Raw genomic sequence first — 17,738 nt, 5'->3', positions numbered from 1 at the left:
TTGGCTGTGTCATTGCTTCCTGCCTGTTTATTACATCCAGTCAGCACTTCACTTAACACAGTACAGTTTTCATTTTTAGGCTTTTTTTTATTGAGATGACAGTTTGCCTTAATTTACACAGTAATGGTCATTTACAGTGAAATCATTACAAAACAATGCTGGGGAACAACAAAAAGAATCCAAACTCTTAATACTTGTTTCAGAAAGCTTCTGTTTGGTTGTGCAGAGAAATCTGAGCTGGTCTTATCATGCCTCCTGCTTGCTTTGGTGCCTTATTATCCGTCTCATGCAAATCATGGCTGACAGGGTGTCTGAAAATGCACTCCTCCCTTAGAAGGTTTTAAAATCTGCTTCTTGGAGCCAAAACATACCAACATTACAATCCCGCTACTTTGGAATACTTTAAATACGTTTTTAAAATGATTGTTTAAAGTTTAACTCCAGAATGCATTAAATAGTGCTCAGTTAGTTTCATATTTCCAGCATGAAGCAAATACCCTGTCAGTGCTGACATCTGGCTGAATAGCTCCCTCTATTGACCATTTTACTGTAATCCTCCTGACATCATCCGTAGACCAAAACTACATTTAGAGGATTGGATTGTTGGCATCTGTGCAGATTTACTCAGTCTTGGTGGCCAAACTGCAAATACACAAACATCAAAAGGTCGAGTGTCACACACACATACACTCCAGGGACCACATATGTTTTTTTGCTGTAAGGTGAAAATAATGTGACACTGCTAAGGTGGATGTCCATTTAACGATGAATTCAGTGAAGTGTTTACATTTAGGTAAAACTTTTTTTTTTTTTACTTTTTTCATAATAAGCAGCAAAGCACATGTGATCTAAGTTTATCTCACATTTAAACTTTCAGTGGGGATTGTCCATGTAACAAAAACAGAAACCATTCTGTGCATCACCAACAAACCAACAGTTTCATTCCATTTGCTCAGCTTTTGCTTTCAGTCAACGCATTACAACACGTTTTCAAAAAATATAGCTTTGCAAATGCAAACTTTCAGATCTGTACAGCTTCATACATTATTGGCAAATCGTGTCTTTGCTGTACAGTATTTATTTTTTTTACATCTACTGTACATTCTTTCCCTGTATAATTTTGCACAGCTCCGCCCTTCTGTAATGGAAGAAACCCATCAATGTCGTGTTCTTGGGTGCATTAGCTCTACAGACAGCAGAGCGCTGTGCATTCCTTTAACCTGAGCGATCTATGTGATACTTTCAGTACTAAGCAGTCAGTGCAGGTCTTCACTGTAGTGTCTGCTCATACATTGCAGAGTCAAAGGATTTTACATTCAGAGCACTCCTAAACTTAAAGTGTATAAACTCTAGAAATAAAAAAATCATTTAGTACAGTATTAAAGGTTCACATGTACACTTTTACATGACATCCTATTTGCTATTTAACATTTGTAAATCCAAAAAGAAACTGTGTTAGTGACTGGAAGAAGCTTATATTATTGCATTTTACTGCAAAGTGCGCTCATGCTCTACATATGCATAGCTAGTATGTTTACTTCTTTAACTGCTTATTTCACATACACAATAGTGTTTTAGTGTTAAGGAGAGCAGTAGTGATTGATGATAGCTCTAATTTTTGGTTGCACCACACATCAAATAAAATTCTTCTTAACATCCATTTGAACTAAAGTTAGGATTTTCTTTTATTTTAATGAAAGCAGCTAACCAAGCAGCAGCAGCAATGACTGTGTTTTTCTAGAATGTGAAACAAACATTTCCTTGCAGTGTCAGATAAAATTATAGTATTGTACTGTGCTGTTGTGGTCCTCTGTAAAAATGTTTTTTGTGTGTGCTTCTTGTATGTCAATCGAGAGGAACGTGTTCCTGAAATTAGTCTATTACTAAACATCAAATGTTTATGGACGGACTGATTTTTAATATGTATAATCCTGTCAAACACTGTAGCACCAAGCTGCTGACAGAATGACTATAGTAAACGGGCCCAGAAGACAGAAGGAATGGAAACTTCAGGGCACTTTATACCCAGAAAGCTTATTTTACACGTTGACTCCGGCATTACACCAACAATCCACAAGCTTCCACGGTCTGAGGTACTATTTCTTAAAGTTCTCACTCCACATCACCATGTGTTGTGAATCTGAGCAGGCTACTCGACAAAACAGCAAACTAGCAATGCTATGGCAAATCGGAACCACTTACAAGTGCCATTCTGTATAGGAAATGCACTATTATAGGCTGTAATACAACAAATATAAGCAAATGTCTCTTTTACAAACTTTGTATGGATCAAGTCCATAATCATCAGTTTTTTTACTTGGATTTGAATGCTTGCAGCTCTCCAGCTCTTATATATGTGCATTGTCAAACTCTAGGAGTACTAGCTGTTGTTTCAAAATTGGCTCATCTGAGATTGTCCAGGAAAGGTATAATTAATATGGCAATCAGTCTACATAGAAAGCTATCGATGAATTTCATCAGGCTCCAAAATGGCTCAGAAAGGAAATCAATCAATAAAAGTTGGAATATGTTCCTTGAAATTCCTCATTTTTTTACCCACAGTGTCTTATCTGAACGCTCTCTGGTGAAGCTAGTGTGCGTTCAGATTAAGTTTGCTCAGAAGAGGCACTTCAGTATTTCACCCTGCAATACAGTGTGAGACTTGTTGGCTACTCATGCAACATGGGGCTTGACTTCAGCTTTAAACTTACTAAAACAAGGATTGTGTAAAACAGAGCACCGGGCGTGTTTTATGACGCTCATTCGTCAAACAAAACACAAAACCAAACATAAAAAATAAAACCAAACAATTAGAAAACTTACTACAGGTATCTGTGTTTTTTTTTAAGTGCTAGTTCCCTCAATCCAAACTCATACCAACCCCCACCCATTGTCCAAAACGTCCTACAATGCTAGCCACTTCTGAATTCCTCTTCAATTTCTGGTAGGTACTTCTTTTCCCTCCTCAGGGTCTCTGTCAGTGGCCTGGAGCTGCTTGGAGACTCCAGATTTTTGGGTTCGTTTGTGTGGTAACTGCCTTTTTGCTGGTAGGCATAGACGTAGATGGCATACAAACCTCCCAAGAGCAGCAGCAAAGCCAGGATGACAATAACTGAAAGATAAAAATAGCACAGTCAGGACAGGGAGACGGGACGGGGTGAAACTGTCTGCTAAATTTTTGACATTATTGAAAATGGGGAGTGTAAATTTAACTTCTGTAATAGGTCAAATTTGCACATCAGCGGAGACCATTGGAATCTTGTTCAAGAATAGAATAGTAAATATCTACGGTTTCCTGAAAGGCTTCAGGCAAATTTACAACAATAAAATATTGCTAAAAGCTTATCATTTGATATAAGATTTTACAGGTAACGGCCACAAACAGTCATAGGGTAAATTATATTTGAAACAAGACAAGTGTAATTTTCCCATTCAACAGTATATTGTATAAAGAAAGATGTCTGCTGTTCTATTGTTTGGATGCCTGAATGGTGCGCCAATCCTTAATAACATGCTGATGTCCTGCATTTGCATAATATCCCAGAGGCTAAGTGATCTATTAAGCCGAAACATCCAATGATGAACAGCAAGCTGCGCCCTTGCTGGACTAAATATAGACTGATCCGGTGAAGGTCTTAGACAGAGGTGGAGCAGAGGGGGTGTTTCTGCTGTAGTTTAATCCAGATACTTCAGCTTGGCCTGCTTAGCAGGGAAACATTTTTGCCCTTTGTCTGTTATTCATTTAAATATTGTTTGTTTTCGATATTTAACTTGATGTCTAGTAGATTATGAATCCCAAGTCAGACACATGTGTAAACATAACAAAAGAATACTCGTAGTAAAATGCTCATCAAAGTTAAAACACAAGCAATTTCTCATGTAAGTAATCAATGATAAATAGATTTACTACAGTGACGGGACAGAGGGGCTTCTGTCTACTGTATCTGAATTCAGTCTCCAGTCAGATGCCCTACTGATCCTCAAAAGCTTGTTCCAAATCTAAGGACCCTGCTGTTATAAAGAATTAAAGCTTATAAAGAAAAACACAATCACAGTCATTCATCAGGGACATCAACAACCAAATACGTTCTTAGGTTGTCAAAGTATTGGTCTTATTTTTAAAAGACGTGTTCAATGGTAAAAAAATAATTATATCTAAAACAATGTCTGATTAGAAATATGCCAAGATGTTTATAAATACTTACAAGTTATCCAGAACAGGCCAAGGTCATCATGGATATAAAAATATTCTGTAACAGAAACAAACAGTAAGTCAAAGACGTAAAAAAATAGATAAATAAATATTCCTTCAATTTACAGAAATGATGCCGGGTTTTTAAAAATCACCTATGCCAGTGAACCAGGGGTCCACCTCCCAAGGCACATAACCCAGAACAGGAGGAAAGGCCCCACAATTGGACTCAGAGACATAACCCTGCGTTGTTACAGGCGGATCTGTTTCATTTGGACGGAACAGCGCCTTCAGAGGGGCGTAGACGTTGTACCTCACTCCAGAAATGCATCCAATGAAGCCTGGAGCATTGTGCCTTTGGATTTCATAGTCTATGTCACCAACCTCTGCAAAACAAGACACAAGCTAAGAAACACGCATTTATTTGATCAAATATGTTCTTTTTTTATAAGCAGAAAGCAAAATTTTTACCCATAACTCTGCCTAGGAACATGGACTTTGGAGAGTCAAACCTAGCATCTTCCACAAGGGTTATCTTCTCCACAATGGGTTCCATGAAATCCACCTGTGATTGTATATAACTTTTTTAAAGGCTTCTTACTCATAAGAAGTGAATTAATCCAAGCACGTATTTCCTAATAAATCAATTTTCAAAACTGTTAAACATTGCCTAATGAAACCACAATTTGGAAATGCACTCTGGGACATAGCCCTTTGAATGTGGAGTTATTACATGTGGTTTGATGGAACTAAAATTTAAGTGGTTGGCCATAATGACTGTTGCTATGGGGGTGGTTTTGCAGCAGGAGGAAGTTATGCCTAAATTAATTAATGGCCTAAATGATTTGGAAATTTTGATGCACCATCTTAAGACATCAGCAAGGAAGTGAAAATGTGAGCATAAATGATTCTTCCAACTGGACCATGACCCTCAGCGTAATGCCAAATCAGTTATAGAGGGGACTAAGAACAACAATGCTATATAAAGTATATTAAGCATAGGGCTCTGAGAGTTGCGAAAACTATGTCAAATTTTATACAGAGTTAAGTGTACAGAGATTAAGAACCTGTGTTTTGACGGTTCTGTTGTGTCTGGTTATGTTCACATAGTGAGGGTATCCATCTGCCAGGTTTCGGTGAGTCAGCTGGTACGTGTGTGTTATGAGCCCGAGCTTATACCGCAGATCTACACTACCTGTAAGAAAAAAACAGGGATAGCAGCACAAAGGTTTTGTGGGATAACCACTAGAGCTAAAATAATAAAAGTACACTTTTATTGTGCTTTGCTTCACCTACCATCAACCTTAAGGATAACAGCAATGTAGTCTTGAACAAAGGAACTGATGTAGAGCAATACAGCTGGCTTGTGAAGAGTGCTGAAACTGAACTCTATGTCATCTGACGTGTCGTTGTACCCGAGACTGAAATTGTCGTAGTGTGGGTCGATCCAGTTTGCCCACGCTGCCTCGTCTGAAATGGGTTTCTTTCGTATGTTGTACCTTAGCCACGACCCAACCTCAAAGTGAGCTCCAATGTCTTAGGAAAAGACAAACAAGGAATTAGATACCTGCTACATTCACAATATAAACAAACTAAACATGGAATTACCTTTGTGGCAGTAGAAACCGTCGAAGGCTGTGTTATTGCAATCACAAATGTAGGCTGCATAACCCTCAATGCACTGCCCGCTGTTTCGACATGGTATGGTGGCATTAAGACACTGTCCAGTGCAGTTCCTCCTTATACCTTGCTCCTCGTTTACTTTTCCTTCCAAATCAAGAGGAACACCATTCATGCGTAATCCTCGAAGGCACCCCAAAAAAGGCCTGAGGGTGCGGTTGGCTGCACCTAGTGGAAATAATGCACATGCCATAGTTTAGAGAGCTAGCCTAGAAACAAAAAACAGATCTTTTTGTTTTCAAATTTAAATTTTAACAAATTCTATTTGAGGAACCTACCTACAAGGATGGGGTGTGTGAACTCCATGGTGACAAAGGTCTGACCTGGAAACCGTCTGACAGCCCAAGGTTGATAATCGACCTTGATTCGTGCCAGTTTTGCATTAATCTCAGCCTGAACAAAATGCCACTCATTGTCATTGAGTGGCACAGGCGAGCGAAGAGTCACATTAAGGATGCCATCTCCAACCATAAACACAAACACAAGATTGTGGGTGGCTGCAAGAAAAAGAGAGAGAGAGAGAGAGATGGAAAAACTTTAAATACAATCAGAAAAGGCAAAGATGGTAGGTGAAGTCAACTTACTGTTCAGTTCTATTCGTATAAAGTTTCTAAGCTGGTCATCAGAGTTCTCCAAGAAGACACCAGGTGCACGGTAGGTTTTAAAGTGGAAGGAGATGTCAGCTGTTGATCCAGGCCTGAAAGTGGGGAAGGTGATGTAGGTGGGCTTTGTGAAGGCTATCGTGTTCCAAATATTTCCTGTGAAAATGACAAAAAATGTGTTTAACAATTGGACATGCCTACAGAGCGCTGAGGCCCAGACAGTTTTTTTTGTTACTTTTATTTGACAATGTGATGGCATGTGAGTTTACTGATTGGTGAATGCTTAGCGGTTGTATTGATAATATCTGAATCACTAAGTAAGATTGTGCTGTAAATTGTTTTATGGTCACTGGCTATTTTCGTACTAAAAATATTTTGGGGGATTTTTACTTAAAGGAAAAAAAATGTGTTCTGATCCCCCAAAATGAAAGAAGTAGAAATGAAAAGCCAGTAATCAAATTGTAACTGAACTCACTGTCACCGTGGCAACGGAGTGGACCAACTGTGAAATGAGCTTCTGAACCAGTTCTGTTCGTGTCCCCAATCACCAATCTCCTCACAGGCAGGTGGTCTCTGAAGTCCAAATAGCCTTTATCCGAGTACCTGGAAAGCCACCGAAGGATAAAATGAATGTCGATATAAAAAACACAAGTCAAATAATTTGGTTTTTGGTGGTGCCTTTTACCATTGCCTGTAGTCAGCATCACAGTTGCACTGAAACTTGGGGTCCACACAGGTTTGGTTGATAGCACAGCCACATTTTTGGACTTCCCTGAACGTCCCGCCCCAGTAATAGTGACTCTCGTTATTCCGACCGATCCAGTAGCTAAAAGGCCTTCCCTCTAATTTTAAAAAGATATGCATGTGAGTCACTAAAGTTTTTAATATTGACTTCAGACATAAGTAAAGAAATACAGACTGATCTCACTCACCGGGGGTGTTGAGGAGACGAGACTTATAGCATGAATAGTCGATCCACTGCTCACAGTACATGGAGGTGTTGGCAAGAGCACTGACTTCATCCCATGAAGCATTCCAGTAGTTCACATCTGCAATATATGGCTTGTCTATCGAGCTTCCAGTCACTTTGGTTCCTTCAACTCGATCATGCATGATCACCGTCCAAGCTTTATATGCTGCAAAGAATTTTTTTTTTTTAAGCAGAAAAGATTAGAGCGGGAAAGTAAAGCAACTACTTTTCAACACAGAGACATTGCTGCATTAATCTCTTCTTAATTTCCCATGAAATGTCCCTCCTCCTGTCTCATAACAGATAGCATGCCCATCTGTTTTCATGAAGGCTGACCACAATGCTGATAAAGCTGCATTTTAGCAACAACAGTGATTACTCACACTTCATTTTGCAGTACACCTCAAATGGTTTTAGCGGCCCACTGAGATCAGGATCAATAGTGTAGTTTCCAGACCAGTACTTGCCGCTGAGTCTGTAGGCCTCGCATGACTCTTTGTAAACCGCTGTTGTTGGAAAAGTACGATCAATTTGTTAATATAAACAAGAAATTGTGCTTAAGTTAAGTGTAAATCAATAAAAAAAAAAGGTTATTGAACACCACTTACACATGTGACACACTTCTCCTTTGTAGCCTGTATTTTCACAAATGCAGATGAAGTCGTCCCAAGACTGGATGCATCTCCCCTCATGTTCACACGGGTTTGGAGTACATCTGTAGATAAAAGACTTGTTTTTATTAAGTTTTTCTACAATTCTAAAGAATATAGCACATGAAAACCCTACATTAACTACTTTTCTCCAGCTAGCCAAAATAATCTCCTCTTCCAAACAGATATTACTATGTTTGGAATTTCTATGTTTGAAAAAATAGTTCAGTTCAAATGCCTGAAAATATATGCCAAAATTTCTCTTGTATAAATGATTTTTTTAAGAATATAATGAAAATCCAGCATTAGATGTAAATGTAAAAATTCTTACTATTGCCATAAACTTAGCTGAGAGATATTCAGATATTTCTTCCCTTGGTATCACTTTGTTGATAAGAATTAGAGTTAGGATCTTATGTTCTGCTTCATTGCATCATTAGTAAGTAGGTTCTGATGACACAAATAATGAAATCAGAATCAGAATCATCAACTGAAGTGTTGGTTTGTGAGACTAAATATACCTTTAAAAGCTTAATCATGCTACAAGATGATCAGAGAAAATCAGAATTAAATGTCACCTACACACTATTGAAGTGCTTTGAGTCATTTCATACCTGTCAGTAATCCCACACGTCCCTATCAACAGTTCCTCATATCGAGCCCACTGTCGCTGCAGTGTGATGTCAATATCAAGCTGCTCGTTGTCTATAAATATGTGCTGCATGCAGCCGTGAAAGCGATTCAGTTTGGTCTCACACTTGAACAATGTGTTATTGGTTTTCGGACAACCTGAAAGCATAAAAATAAATGTTGTGCGACTATAAAATCAAACAATCAGCATGAAAGAGCTCTTCATGGGAGTTAAAATGATTGACTCACCTCCAAAAAAGTAGCGATCCCCTGTCCGTATGCTGAAGGGGTTGGTTATCTTTAGTGGTGAACCTTCTTCTTCATCAATGGTTAGAGTCAGTAGGTTGTCTCTGGCTGCCAAATCCACAGTATGCCAGTAACCGTCATTGAGTCGGTATCCTGAGGAACAAGAACAGGGATTTCAAGAACTGCAGTGCCTAAACAAGAAGTTTAAATCTTATAAGAAACGCCTTAAGGCCCACCTGCACCAAACTGAATTTTCTTCTTTCCCGTCTGGAAAATGGTGACATTGATCTGACCCTCACTGAGACCTAACTCGAGGGCACCCAGGTTATCAGCAAAGCGTGTGAACATCAGCAGCCCAGTGTAGTCCCAGGAGCGAAACTTAAACTTGACAAACAGCTTCGGCCTTCCGAAGAACCCCGGCACTTGCAAGAAGTTGTTGGGTCCGGCAAACGTCATTGGTCTAAGCAGAATGTCTCGGCAGGCAAAATGCATCTTTTTCTGTTACAATGGAGAAATTGGACTGTTTGAGTTGGGATAAAACATTTTCAACAAATTCTTTACTATTAATGCAAAGCTTTACCTTTCGAGGAATGCGAACATCAGGGTCTTCTCTCTTGGCTTTGTCAATAACATTGACCCCATTAATAAAGACGTTTTCCAGACACCCACGGAAATTCGGTATGGTAGGAAGGTGAGGCAAGTTTGGCTCTATTACTCCTCCAACGTACATCTAAATGACATTCAGTTCAAGTTTTCAGCTTGAAACCATGTCAGACATTCTGGACATCATTGTAATGATTTTATATTTTGCATTACCTGATCATCCAGATCCAGGTGAGTAAATTCTCCCTTACAAACAGCTGTCACTGTCTGACTGTCCACTGTAAAGTTCACCTGTCGACCATCGCGCTTGATAGTGACATAGTGCCAGTGCAGATTATCCAAAAGGCTACCTGCTGTCAGAGTGATTCGGCCATCGATTTTGTGTATAACGCTGCTTCCTAAGAAACAAAGGAAAAATTGAAAAAGCCTTTTAAAACATAAATAGATGCTTTTTACTGTCACTGAAAGAAGTAAAGTCACTGATGCTTAAGCTCAGTGAGCATGCTTTCTTTGTTCACTATGACAAAAAAAATKTATTCACAAAATCTTAAATTCCCTCTCATTTCTCACCAAGGCTGATGTGCAGATAAAGACGGCCTTTTTTTAGCTCCAGAGACAAGAGGTCTCCCTGAATCCCCTCGCTGTGTAACAGCAGACCATCTTGCTCCAGAGTCTTAAAGTTTATGGCAATGTGGTCATTCAAAGTACGTGACCTTTTTCCTGGATAGGTGTAGACCACTGAGTCATCTCCGTTGTATTGCAGCACATAGGAATCTGGAAGCGAGGCAATGTTAAGAACTAGATCATAAGAATTTCAACCAGCAACATTTTGTTTCTTATTCTGTTTTATCCTTACGAACTGAATGATAGAAATTATGAATATATATATATATATTTTTTTTGTAAATCCTTTCCACTCATCACTGATTTTTACCATAAGAGCAGCCATAGAGCTCCAGTCTCACGCCAATCTTTCCTCCATTCTCCGTGTTCCACTCCAGAGGCAGCAGACGAATGTGTTTAGCAGTGAAGGCATAATGGAAGACATTCCTCTTCACCTGATAGTAATTCCAGTTAGCAGGCAGGGTCTGTGCACAGATGAGATAGGGAGAGTTATTTAGTTAATGCCTATGGTGTTAATGCCTTATTTGGAGATTGGAGATGAACTGATGATGAGATTAGATTTGGCACTATTAAGATAGATATTATGCGGTGCTGGCTTTGTTTCAGCCCCATTGGCAATAACTATAACAAAGCCACCCCCAAAATACCCTAAATCGGCTATAAAGATTACATTTATGTTATTATGACAGTTTAATCCTCGGCTCAGCTGTGTTTTGTCTCTCATTCTACCCCTCCAGCTTTAGCTCATGACACCTACAGAATTTCCTCCTTTCATGATGTATGGTGTCCAGGAGTCTGGTCTGTCTCCATAGAGAAGTGTGTACTTGGAGATCCAGTCATAAGAATTAAACGTCCCCTGGGTTGCGATTGCCACCACTCTGTACTTCCTGCCCAGATCAACCTGCAGCCACGGCTGTTTGTCTCTGGGGGATGGGGACCAGCCGCTGCTGCCTGTAGGGCAGAGAAGAAAGTGACAGCTTAAGATATCATGAAAGAGTGGCTGGAATGTTAAATAGTTGACATTAAGCTACATTATAACCCTATTTTAAACAGAGCTGTGAGTAAAAACCTTTTGTTGCAGCGTCTGTGTTTGGATGAAGTTGATTGCATCAATTCCTTTTTTGCTAATCACGTTAAATTGATCATAAGTGATTAGATTTCTAGTAATTATTAAATCTCAGTATAGAAGCACCAATAAGCGTAATCTCAGGGGTGACCTGTCAGAAGCTATCTGCCTCACCATTACTGCTCCCAACAGACCACATTAAAAATAAAGGTCACAGTAGAAAAATAAATATTCTTACACCACCATATTGTCTTCTATCTTTGTGTAAACACTGATGAAATCCCTGTAGTTTCCCTTGGTATCTGCATAGTTATGCATGATTAAATATCTGTACGTATAACATCAGGCTATATGATTGGACCATACTGGCATGAGTGGAACTCAATATTTACCTAATTGGATTCTAAATAATTGCACTTGCATTGGACCTTGTTGTTTTGCAAGCGGCTTTCTGATAACATTTGCTGAGATTTTCTTAAATTTAGCTGAGATTAATTTGTGTAGATGTTTTTCTTGTAGAGAAATTATTTTAATTTCTATGCAATTGTTATTTAAAATAACACATAAGATTCTATTCAGTTTTATGTGACTAATTGACAAACTGCTTTATTCAATAGTCAAGTCTATGTTTTTGTCTCCTCAACCATTTGATGCCCTTCCGATTAGAAATGTTCATGTGACCCTGTAACAAAGATATTTTATATGTAACGTATGTGCAGAACCGTTTTGGCCAAAATTTAGTGAACGTATTTTAAATTAAATTAAATTATCCTGTCATTCTCAGTAATCAAATTCTAAGGTTTCATCCCTACAAGGATTATCTCTTCCTTTCGGTGAATTTAGTAATATGTTAAAAATAGGTAACAAGATGGTGGGTATATCCTGTTTTGATGTAATAATCCCGGAGCAATGCTGCTTTACATCCAGACACACCTGGTGCAAATAAGCGGAACGAAACGCTCGTGGATGCTATGAGTCACACTTTAGCTTTCTGCTTATAAAAAGTGAAATGCTACCAAGGATTGAGCTGAATAGCAATTGCAAGGAGAAAATGCAGATAATGAATGGGAACTTACCATAAAGTTTTGCAAAGTTGGCAGAGTACAGAAAATTATATCTTGAAGAGGCCAGGAATGAGGAGGCATAGAGCCCAGAGATGAGTGGATCAACACATTCTCCTGCAGAAACCAAATGAATGACATCAAAGTCAGGAAGTACCAAAATTGCTTCTCATTATGCTGCATTGTAACTCTGCCGCTGTAAAAAGCCCCAGTCTGACTTTAATAAGTGGCCGATTCAGGCTGTATGAAACGCTAATTCATATTTCACAGTAAGCACAGACCCATAAGCAGGTGGAGCAGAGCTCATAAATCTAACAGACTGCCCTCAGATCTCCTAAGAGAGCATGTCTGGCTTACATCTTTGTTCCCTCACTATTTTGGGGGCAAACTATAAACAACTAAAGGCTAAATTTAACTCTTAACTACATCTTCAAACATATCACACAGTTCCAGACCTTTTTTTTTCCACAAAGAGAAATGTGTACATAGTTTAACTTTGCTAAATGGGTAAAAACATTGGAGTGTCACATAAACCTCTCTGTGTTTCCTCCACTTTATGATAAGAATAGACGCTTTTTCTGAGTTAGAAAGTTACAGTAAAACTGAGAGCACAACGCAAACATGTTGGGTTTCTCTGCACGTCATTGTGAGACTGATAGTCAAGTCCCCAATCTGCTCTCTTGCCCAGGTCTAATAAAAGTAACCATAATTCTGCCTGATCTCACTTCTGTCACAAACAACAATGAATGTCTGATGCCTTCAACTTCAGCTGCAGAAGAAAAACTGTCCCTTTTTAAGTGCCAGAATATTGTTTTTTATACTCTCAAAAGATTTAATATAGGTAGACTTTATATCTAAAAGCACAGCGTTTTACTTAGTGGAAAAATTCACTTTTTCATTAAGAATTTCTTTGTCCTTAGACGATGCATTTACTGGAAAAGAAGGAAGTTTCATTTTGTGAGTGTGTTATTATGCTAGCAGAGGTCATATAGAAAGGTTAGAAACAATGGATAATGGCAGAATTATGGAGTCTGCAAATAGGCGAGTATAAAGTAGAATGTGGTGTCAAATCACAAAATGACATTGCAGTGAAGCAGAGGACTTTAATGAGAGCAGATCCTATGTCAAAGGGACATGGGAAAGCAAAATGTTTTCATCTTGAACTAGAGCAGCCATGAGGCTAATAAACTGTGCCTCGAACACACCCTTCTGCATGCTGCACTGAGATATACTGGAGCTTTAATATGTTATTCACACAAGCTGAACTTCTGTCCTCTTCTATGACCGAACAGGCTGCACATTCAGGTGGAAGAAACGTGCTGAGCCAGTGAAAGGTGACCTCTGTCTCAAATGACCTTCACTTGTTTTAGCACACAGAGATCCCTTCTAGGCTGCAAGTTATCAATAAGAGATCTGTTTTCCATCGCAGCATCATCTCTTTTCTGCAACTTGGTCTTTTCCACAGAAATATTAAGAAGCTCTGTGCACTCCCACTTTCACAATTGTTCTTTTTTGCTAATGGTTTTGATTTAATTCCTCGTGATGCTGTGAAGGTGGAATGGATTTCACTTTAAAAGCTAAAATTAGCTCTATTTTAGACTGCAGTAGGTTAACTCAGATTATTTAGCTCCTCCTTACTGCAAGCTTGACACGTACTCTGCACCTCCACCCAGCCGGTGTGTCGCTTCCTTTTTTCCTTGCTCTCACTCCTCTGTCTTTATCTCCATCCAAACTCTAAAAATAACCTTGCATCCCAATCATTTTCTTGTGTTGCATCTGAATCCTCTGCTTTGCTGCCTCTTTCATCCCAAGTGGGCGTTGCTATGACGCAGCAATTAAAGTGGACCATAGAGAGAGCCCAGTCCACAGATTTTCCTCTATTTCTAATCATGTCACAATCTTCAACCTCTTCAACCTTTATACATTCTGCATTCCTTCAATGCAGAATGTATGTGGGTTCTGTGAACCTTGATACATTCGCTCTGTGACGATCTGTGCAACTCTAAAAGACCACAGCACCATTACTGCTGAATCATCAGTCTGCTTTTAAGACATGGGCTGCTCCGTCTGGGCTGAGACATCATTTCTGAGTGTGGCATCCATTATGCACTGAGGCAAATCTTAAAGCTGGCACCATGCGGGAGACTACTGAGGAGCAGCACTAACTACAACACGTTGCTGCAATGCCAATGAAATGCCAGAAACAAGAAGAGGAAATAGAAAAGGCTAATATAAAGCTCTCTGTTAAAGCAGATTGACTAAATAATGTATGCTGAGGCAGGCTTCACAGCAGGGTGTGTCAGAATACGACCTGCGACACAAAACTGCAACCCATGCAGTTTCTGAATATCAATCATATTCAGAATTTGACTCTGATAGAGTATTTAACAAAATAGCTTATTTGTGCATCATTCTTTTGTGTTTTCTTTTCCTCATTAATATTAACACTATATGAAAACTCTTCCATTTTTTTTGCAAAGCATCTGATAGGAACTTTTGCAGCCCCACCCTAAAAGTGGATCGTAAGCTTTAAAAAATAATTTGAGTCTGACACACCTCCGACATGCATACACAACCCACATACAACAATGTCCAGCATTATTTCCATAAACCTTTGTCATTCAGATAGGCCTGCAGTGATTAATCTGTATAACCAAACATCTTCAACTAGCTCAAAACAACAAGACTCCTGCAATCAGCAGCATGCCATAGATTACATGCTAACTTTTTTCTTAATTCCTAAAAATTTGTTTGAAATATTTTTAGCAGTTATGCCACAAAAAATAGTGTTATAAGTAATTCTAAAATGAATGCGCAAGAAAAATATGTAAAGTTTATCCATGTTACTGTAATAAACGTGTTAAATCATGTTTCTATACTCAATAGTTCACATTGGTTGACACCCCAACAGGGTTTCCTAAACTGATGAGTCAGTGAAAACCCTATGAGGTCATAGCCGGTAATCAAAAAGGCAGCTTGTCAGGACRGACTCAACCTCTGATGGATCGCAGCCCCTGTCTCTGTCGCCAAATCCACCTTATGATGTGTACTGATTCCCCCATGCAGGTGCACGCTGGCTACCCCCCAAAAAAAAGTACTGCAGTGGGCTGGTCCTGGTGAGGACAGAGCCCCGCTGTCTCTCAACCATCCTCATTCAAATGCGTTTAAGAGATTTTCAGCAGCAAGGTTCTAAGACATATCTGAATAAATATAGGTATTATCTTGTATTATGAGCACAAGTGACGCGGCGCCTTATGAAAGTAAAGATGTGCAGCACGCTGAGGGGGGGAAAAAAACTTGCGTGCTGCCTGAGAGAAAGCACTGCAATGCAGACAGTCCTGTGCTGGAGAGGGACCACCATGCGCACCCTCTGCAGGACAGACGCGATCTGTCAACGCACTTTTTTTTATGTGTGTTATTCCGCAAACCGACGCCTTTAAAACTCCCGCAGTCAAAAGAAACGCTAAATAAAAAACGCAATCATCCGGCTTTTATCACAATGTCTGATTTGACTGCAATGTGCGTTGCCCTTCAAACATCCCAGCATTTCAGGCTTTGCCCTCCATTAGTAGGCTATTTGATAACTGCTGTGCCTCTGGATGCAATCCTTAACTTTTCCAGCTACATCAGCCCAACATAAAGCAGATTCTAGGTAAGACATCGTTATGCACTGTGAAATACGGCATAATTCACCTATGCACAAGCGGTTACACATGAACAATTTCTGTTTGACAAGACTTACGTGATGAGCAATGTTGAAAACCCAAAAACAAGAGGCATATGCTCAATATTTTGCAAGTCATCCTTCACTTAGAAAGACGTTTCTCCACATAGGCTATGTTAATTAGATCGAAGATTCCTCTGCAGCATCCTCTCACCCCCTTTTTAGCCCAACTTTAACTCGCACGGCTCCAACTCCTCTTCCCGGGATCTCGGGCAGCCTCTACCGGGGCGGGGACGCGCTTCGGATGCTGGTGCTGATGCTGAGCTTCACCGAGAGCGCGCTTTTTGGTTTTTTACCTCTTTTATATTGCTCAGTTTATAGGTAAATCTCGTAAGGTTTCTGATCCGGCGTCTGACATTTCGGTAAAAGCGCTTAAAAGGGCGCTGGGAATCTTGTCGACCAAGGTGGGAGTGGGGTTCCTTTGCGTTTCTTCCAAGGGAGTCTGGGTTCTCAGATGCAGAGGAGGCAGTGGGGGAGGAATGTCAAAACTTTTTAGGTCCACTGCAGTCTGGCAGCGTTTTTCTAGATGACTTAGGTATTTTTGCTTTCTTAAATCTTAATAGTAGAGATGTAGACAGCAACATTAATACAGAAAAATATATTTTTCTGTCATTGCTCTTCTCTGTTCATTTCCTCCACTCACTGTTTCATTTCAGTAGGCTGCTCAAGCATGCACTGCTGATGTGAAGGATGATGGAGATGTTTTTCTTTCCAGGACTGCGGATCAGATCTTATCCCCAAAATAGGAAATTCCCATCCTCTGGGGTAGGGACAGCCAAAGAGGAAGGCAGTCACATCTTTCAAGCAGTTTGCAAGGTCCTCCGGTCTGTCCGTCCAACCTCGTCCTGGTGCCTTTTCAAACCATCACGTTTTCAAATGTGCCCACAGCAGTACAAAGTTACAGGATGATGATGCCAGCTGCGCCTGACCTCAGACTCATCCTTTCAGACGCACACATAGGTGGGGGCAGGGTGTGTGGGGGTAGAGGGATTTGTGCAAACGGGTGGCACACTGACCATAAAATAAAAAAATAAAAAAGGGCTTTGGGATTAAGGAGGGGGGTTTATGTAGAGTCTGTGTTTCACTGATGATGTGAGATTGAATGCTTGGGCCAGGGACGGATTTGCAGAGTTTTTCAATCAAATCAGATTGTCAGCTTGTAAGCTCCCTGCCTCCAGCTTTTTCCATGAAATACCATAAGAGTATAGAAATATTGTTAATGCAAGAAGAGAACACAATTGAATACAGAAGAAAGCATAAAGTAGGCCAACAAATCTGCAGGGAATAATGGCACCGCATTGGATTGGCTGGGCARCGCATTAGGATTTATTTAACTGATAAGGTTCAAAAACTATTAAGTGAACAAAGACCTCTCAGTCAGGGAGGAAATAATTATTTTCTAAAGTCCTGCTCTTAAGCTTTGTCACAGGCCTTTTCAGCGTGATTTCTGCAACGAAAGCTCAGTGTGTTTAGAAAAGATCACAAATTTATAAGCCACCGACAAACAGAATAATTTATGTAAAGGTGCCCATACCATTGTTTTAAACCAGAATGGAAAGCATGATGACATCAATTGGCATGTCGGTGCCACATTCAGTAATGCCGTTTTAACCAAGGTCACCGTATCGCCTGACTAATGGAAAATCTCTAAATGTCTCTGGCTGTAAATGGCCCTTTGGAAATGCCTGGT

General features: G+C 39.7%; 1 protein-coding gene across 1 annotated transcript; it reads right to left on the bottom strand.

Moving 5' to 3' along the window:
• Positions 1–90: 90 nt before the first annotated feature.
• On the bottom strand, positions 91–16,949 carry cntnap1 (contactin associated protein 1). Its single transcript, XM_008415848.2, has 24 exons — positions 16,067–16,949; positions 12,340–12,441; positions 10,955–11,148; positions 10,508–10,661; positions 10,144–10,347; positions 9,787–9,971; positions 9,551–9,700; positions 9,207–9,468; positions 8,974–9,123; positions 8,709–8,883; positions 8,053–8,159; positions 7,828–7,950; positions 7,407–7,610; positions 7,160–7,316; positions 6,950–7,077; positions 6,457–6,630; positions 6,151–6,369; positions 5,801–6,040; positions 5,489–5,728; positions 5,260–5,387; positions 4,664–4,757; positions 4,348–4,578; positions 4,206–4,250; positions 91–3,112 (listed from the first exon to the last, which is right to left on the bottom strand). The coding sequence occupies exons 1-24, from the start codon at positions 16,125–16,127 to the stop codon at positions 2,913–2,915; spliced, it is 3,927 nt and encodes a 1,308-aa protein (XP_008414070.1). The 5' UTR covers positions 16,128–16,949; the 3' UTR covers positions 91–2,912.
• Positions 16,950–17,738: the final 789 nt, after the last annotated feature.

This window comes from Poecilia reticulata, linkage group LG8 (genome assembly GCF_000633615.1).
Source record: "Poecilia reticulata strain Guanapo linkage group LG8, Guppy_female_1.0+MT, whole genome shotgun sequence".
In the NCBI taxonomy this organism is placed as follows: Eukaryota; Metazoa; Chordata; class Actinopteri; order Cyprinodontiformes; family Poeciliidae; genus Poecilia; species Poecilia reticulata.
The sequence above is the reverse complement of the archived record's forward strand: the minus strand, read 5'-3'. Positions and strand labels throughout refer to the sequence as shown.

Coding starts and splice junctions, on each gene's coding strand:
- cntnap1 (XM_008415848.2), bottom strand. CDS start 16,127: ATGACTTGCAAAATATTGAGCATATGCCTCTTGTTTTTGGGTTTTCAA. Junction 9,972..10,143: donor TTATCTGCACATCAGCCTTG/GTGAGAAATGAG, acceptor TTTGTTTCTTAG/GAAGCAGCGTTATACACAAA. Junction 7,078..7,159: donor GATGCTGACTACAGGCAATG/GTAAAAGGCACC, acceptor GTGGCTTTCCAG/GTACTCGGATAAAGGCTATT.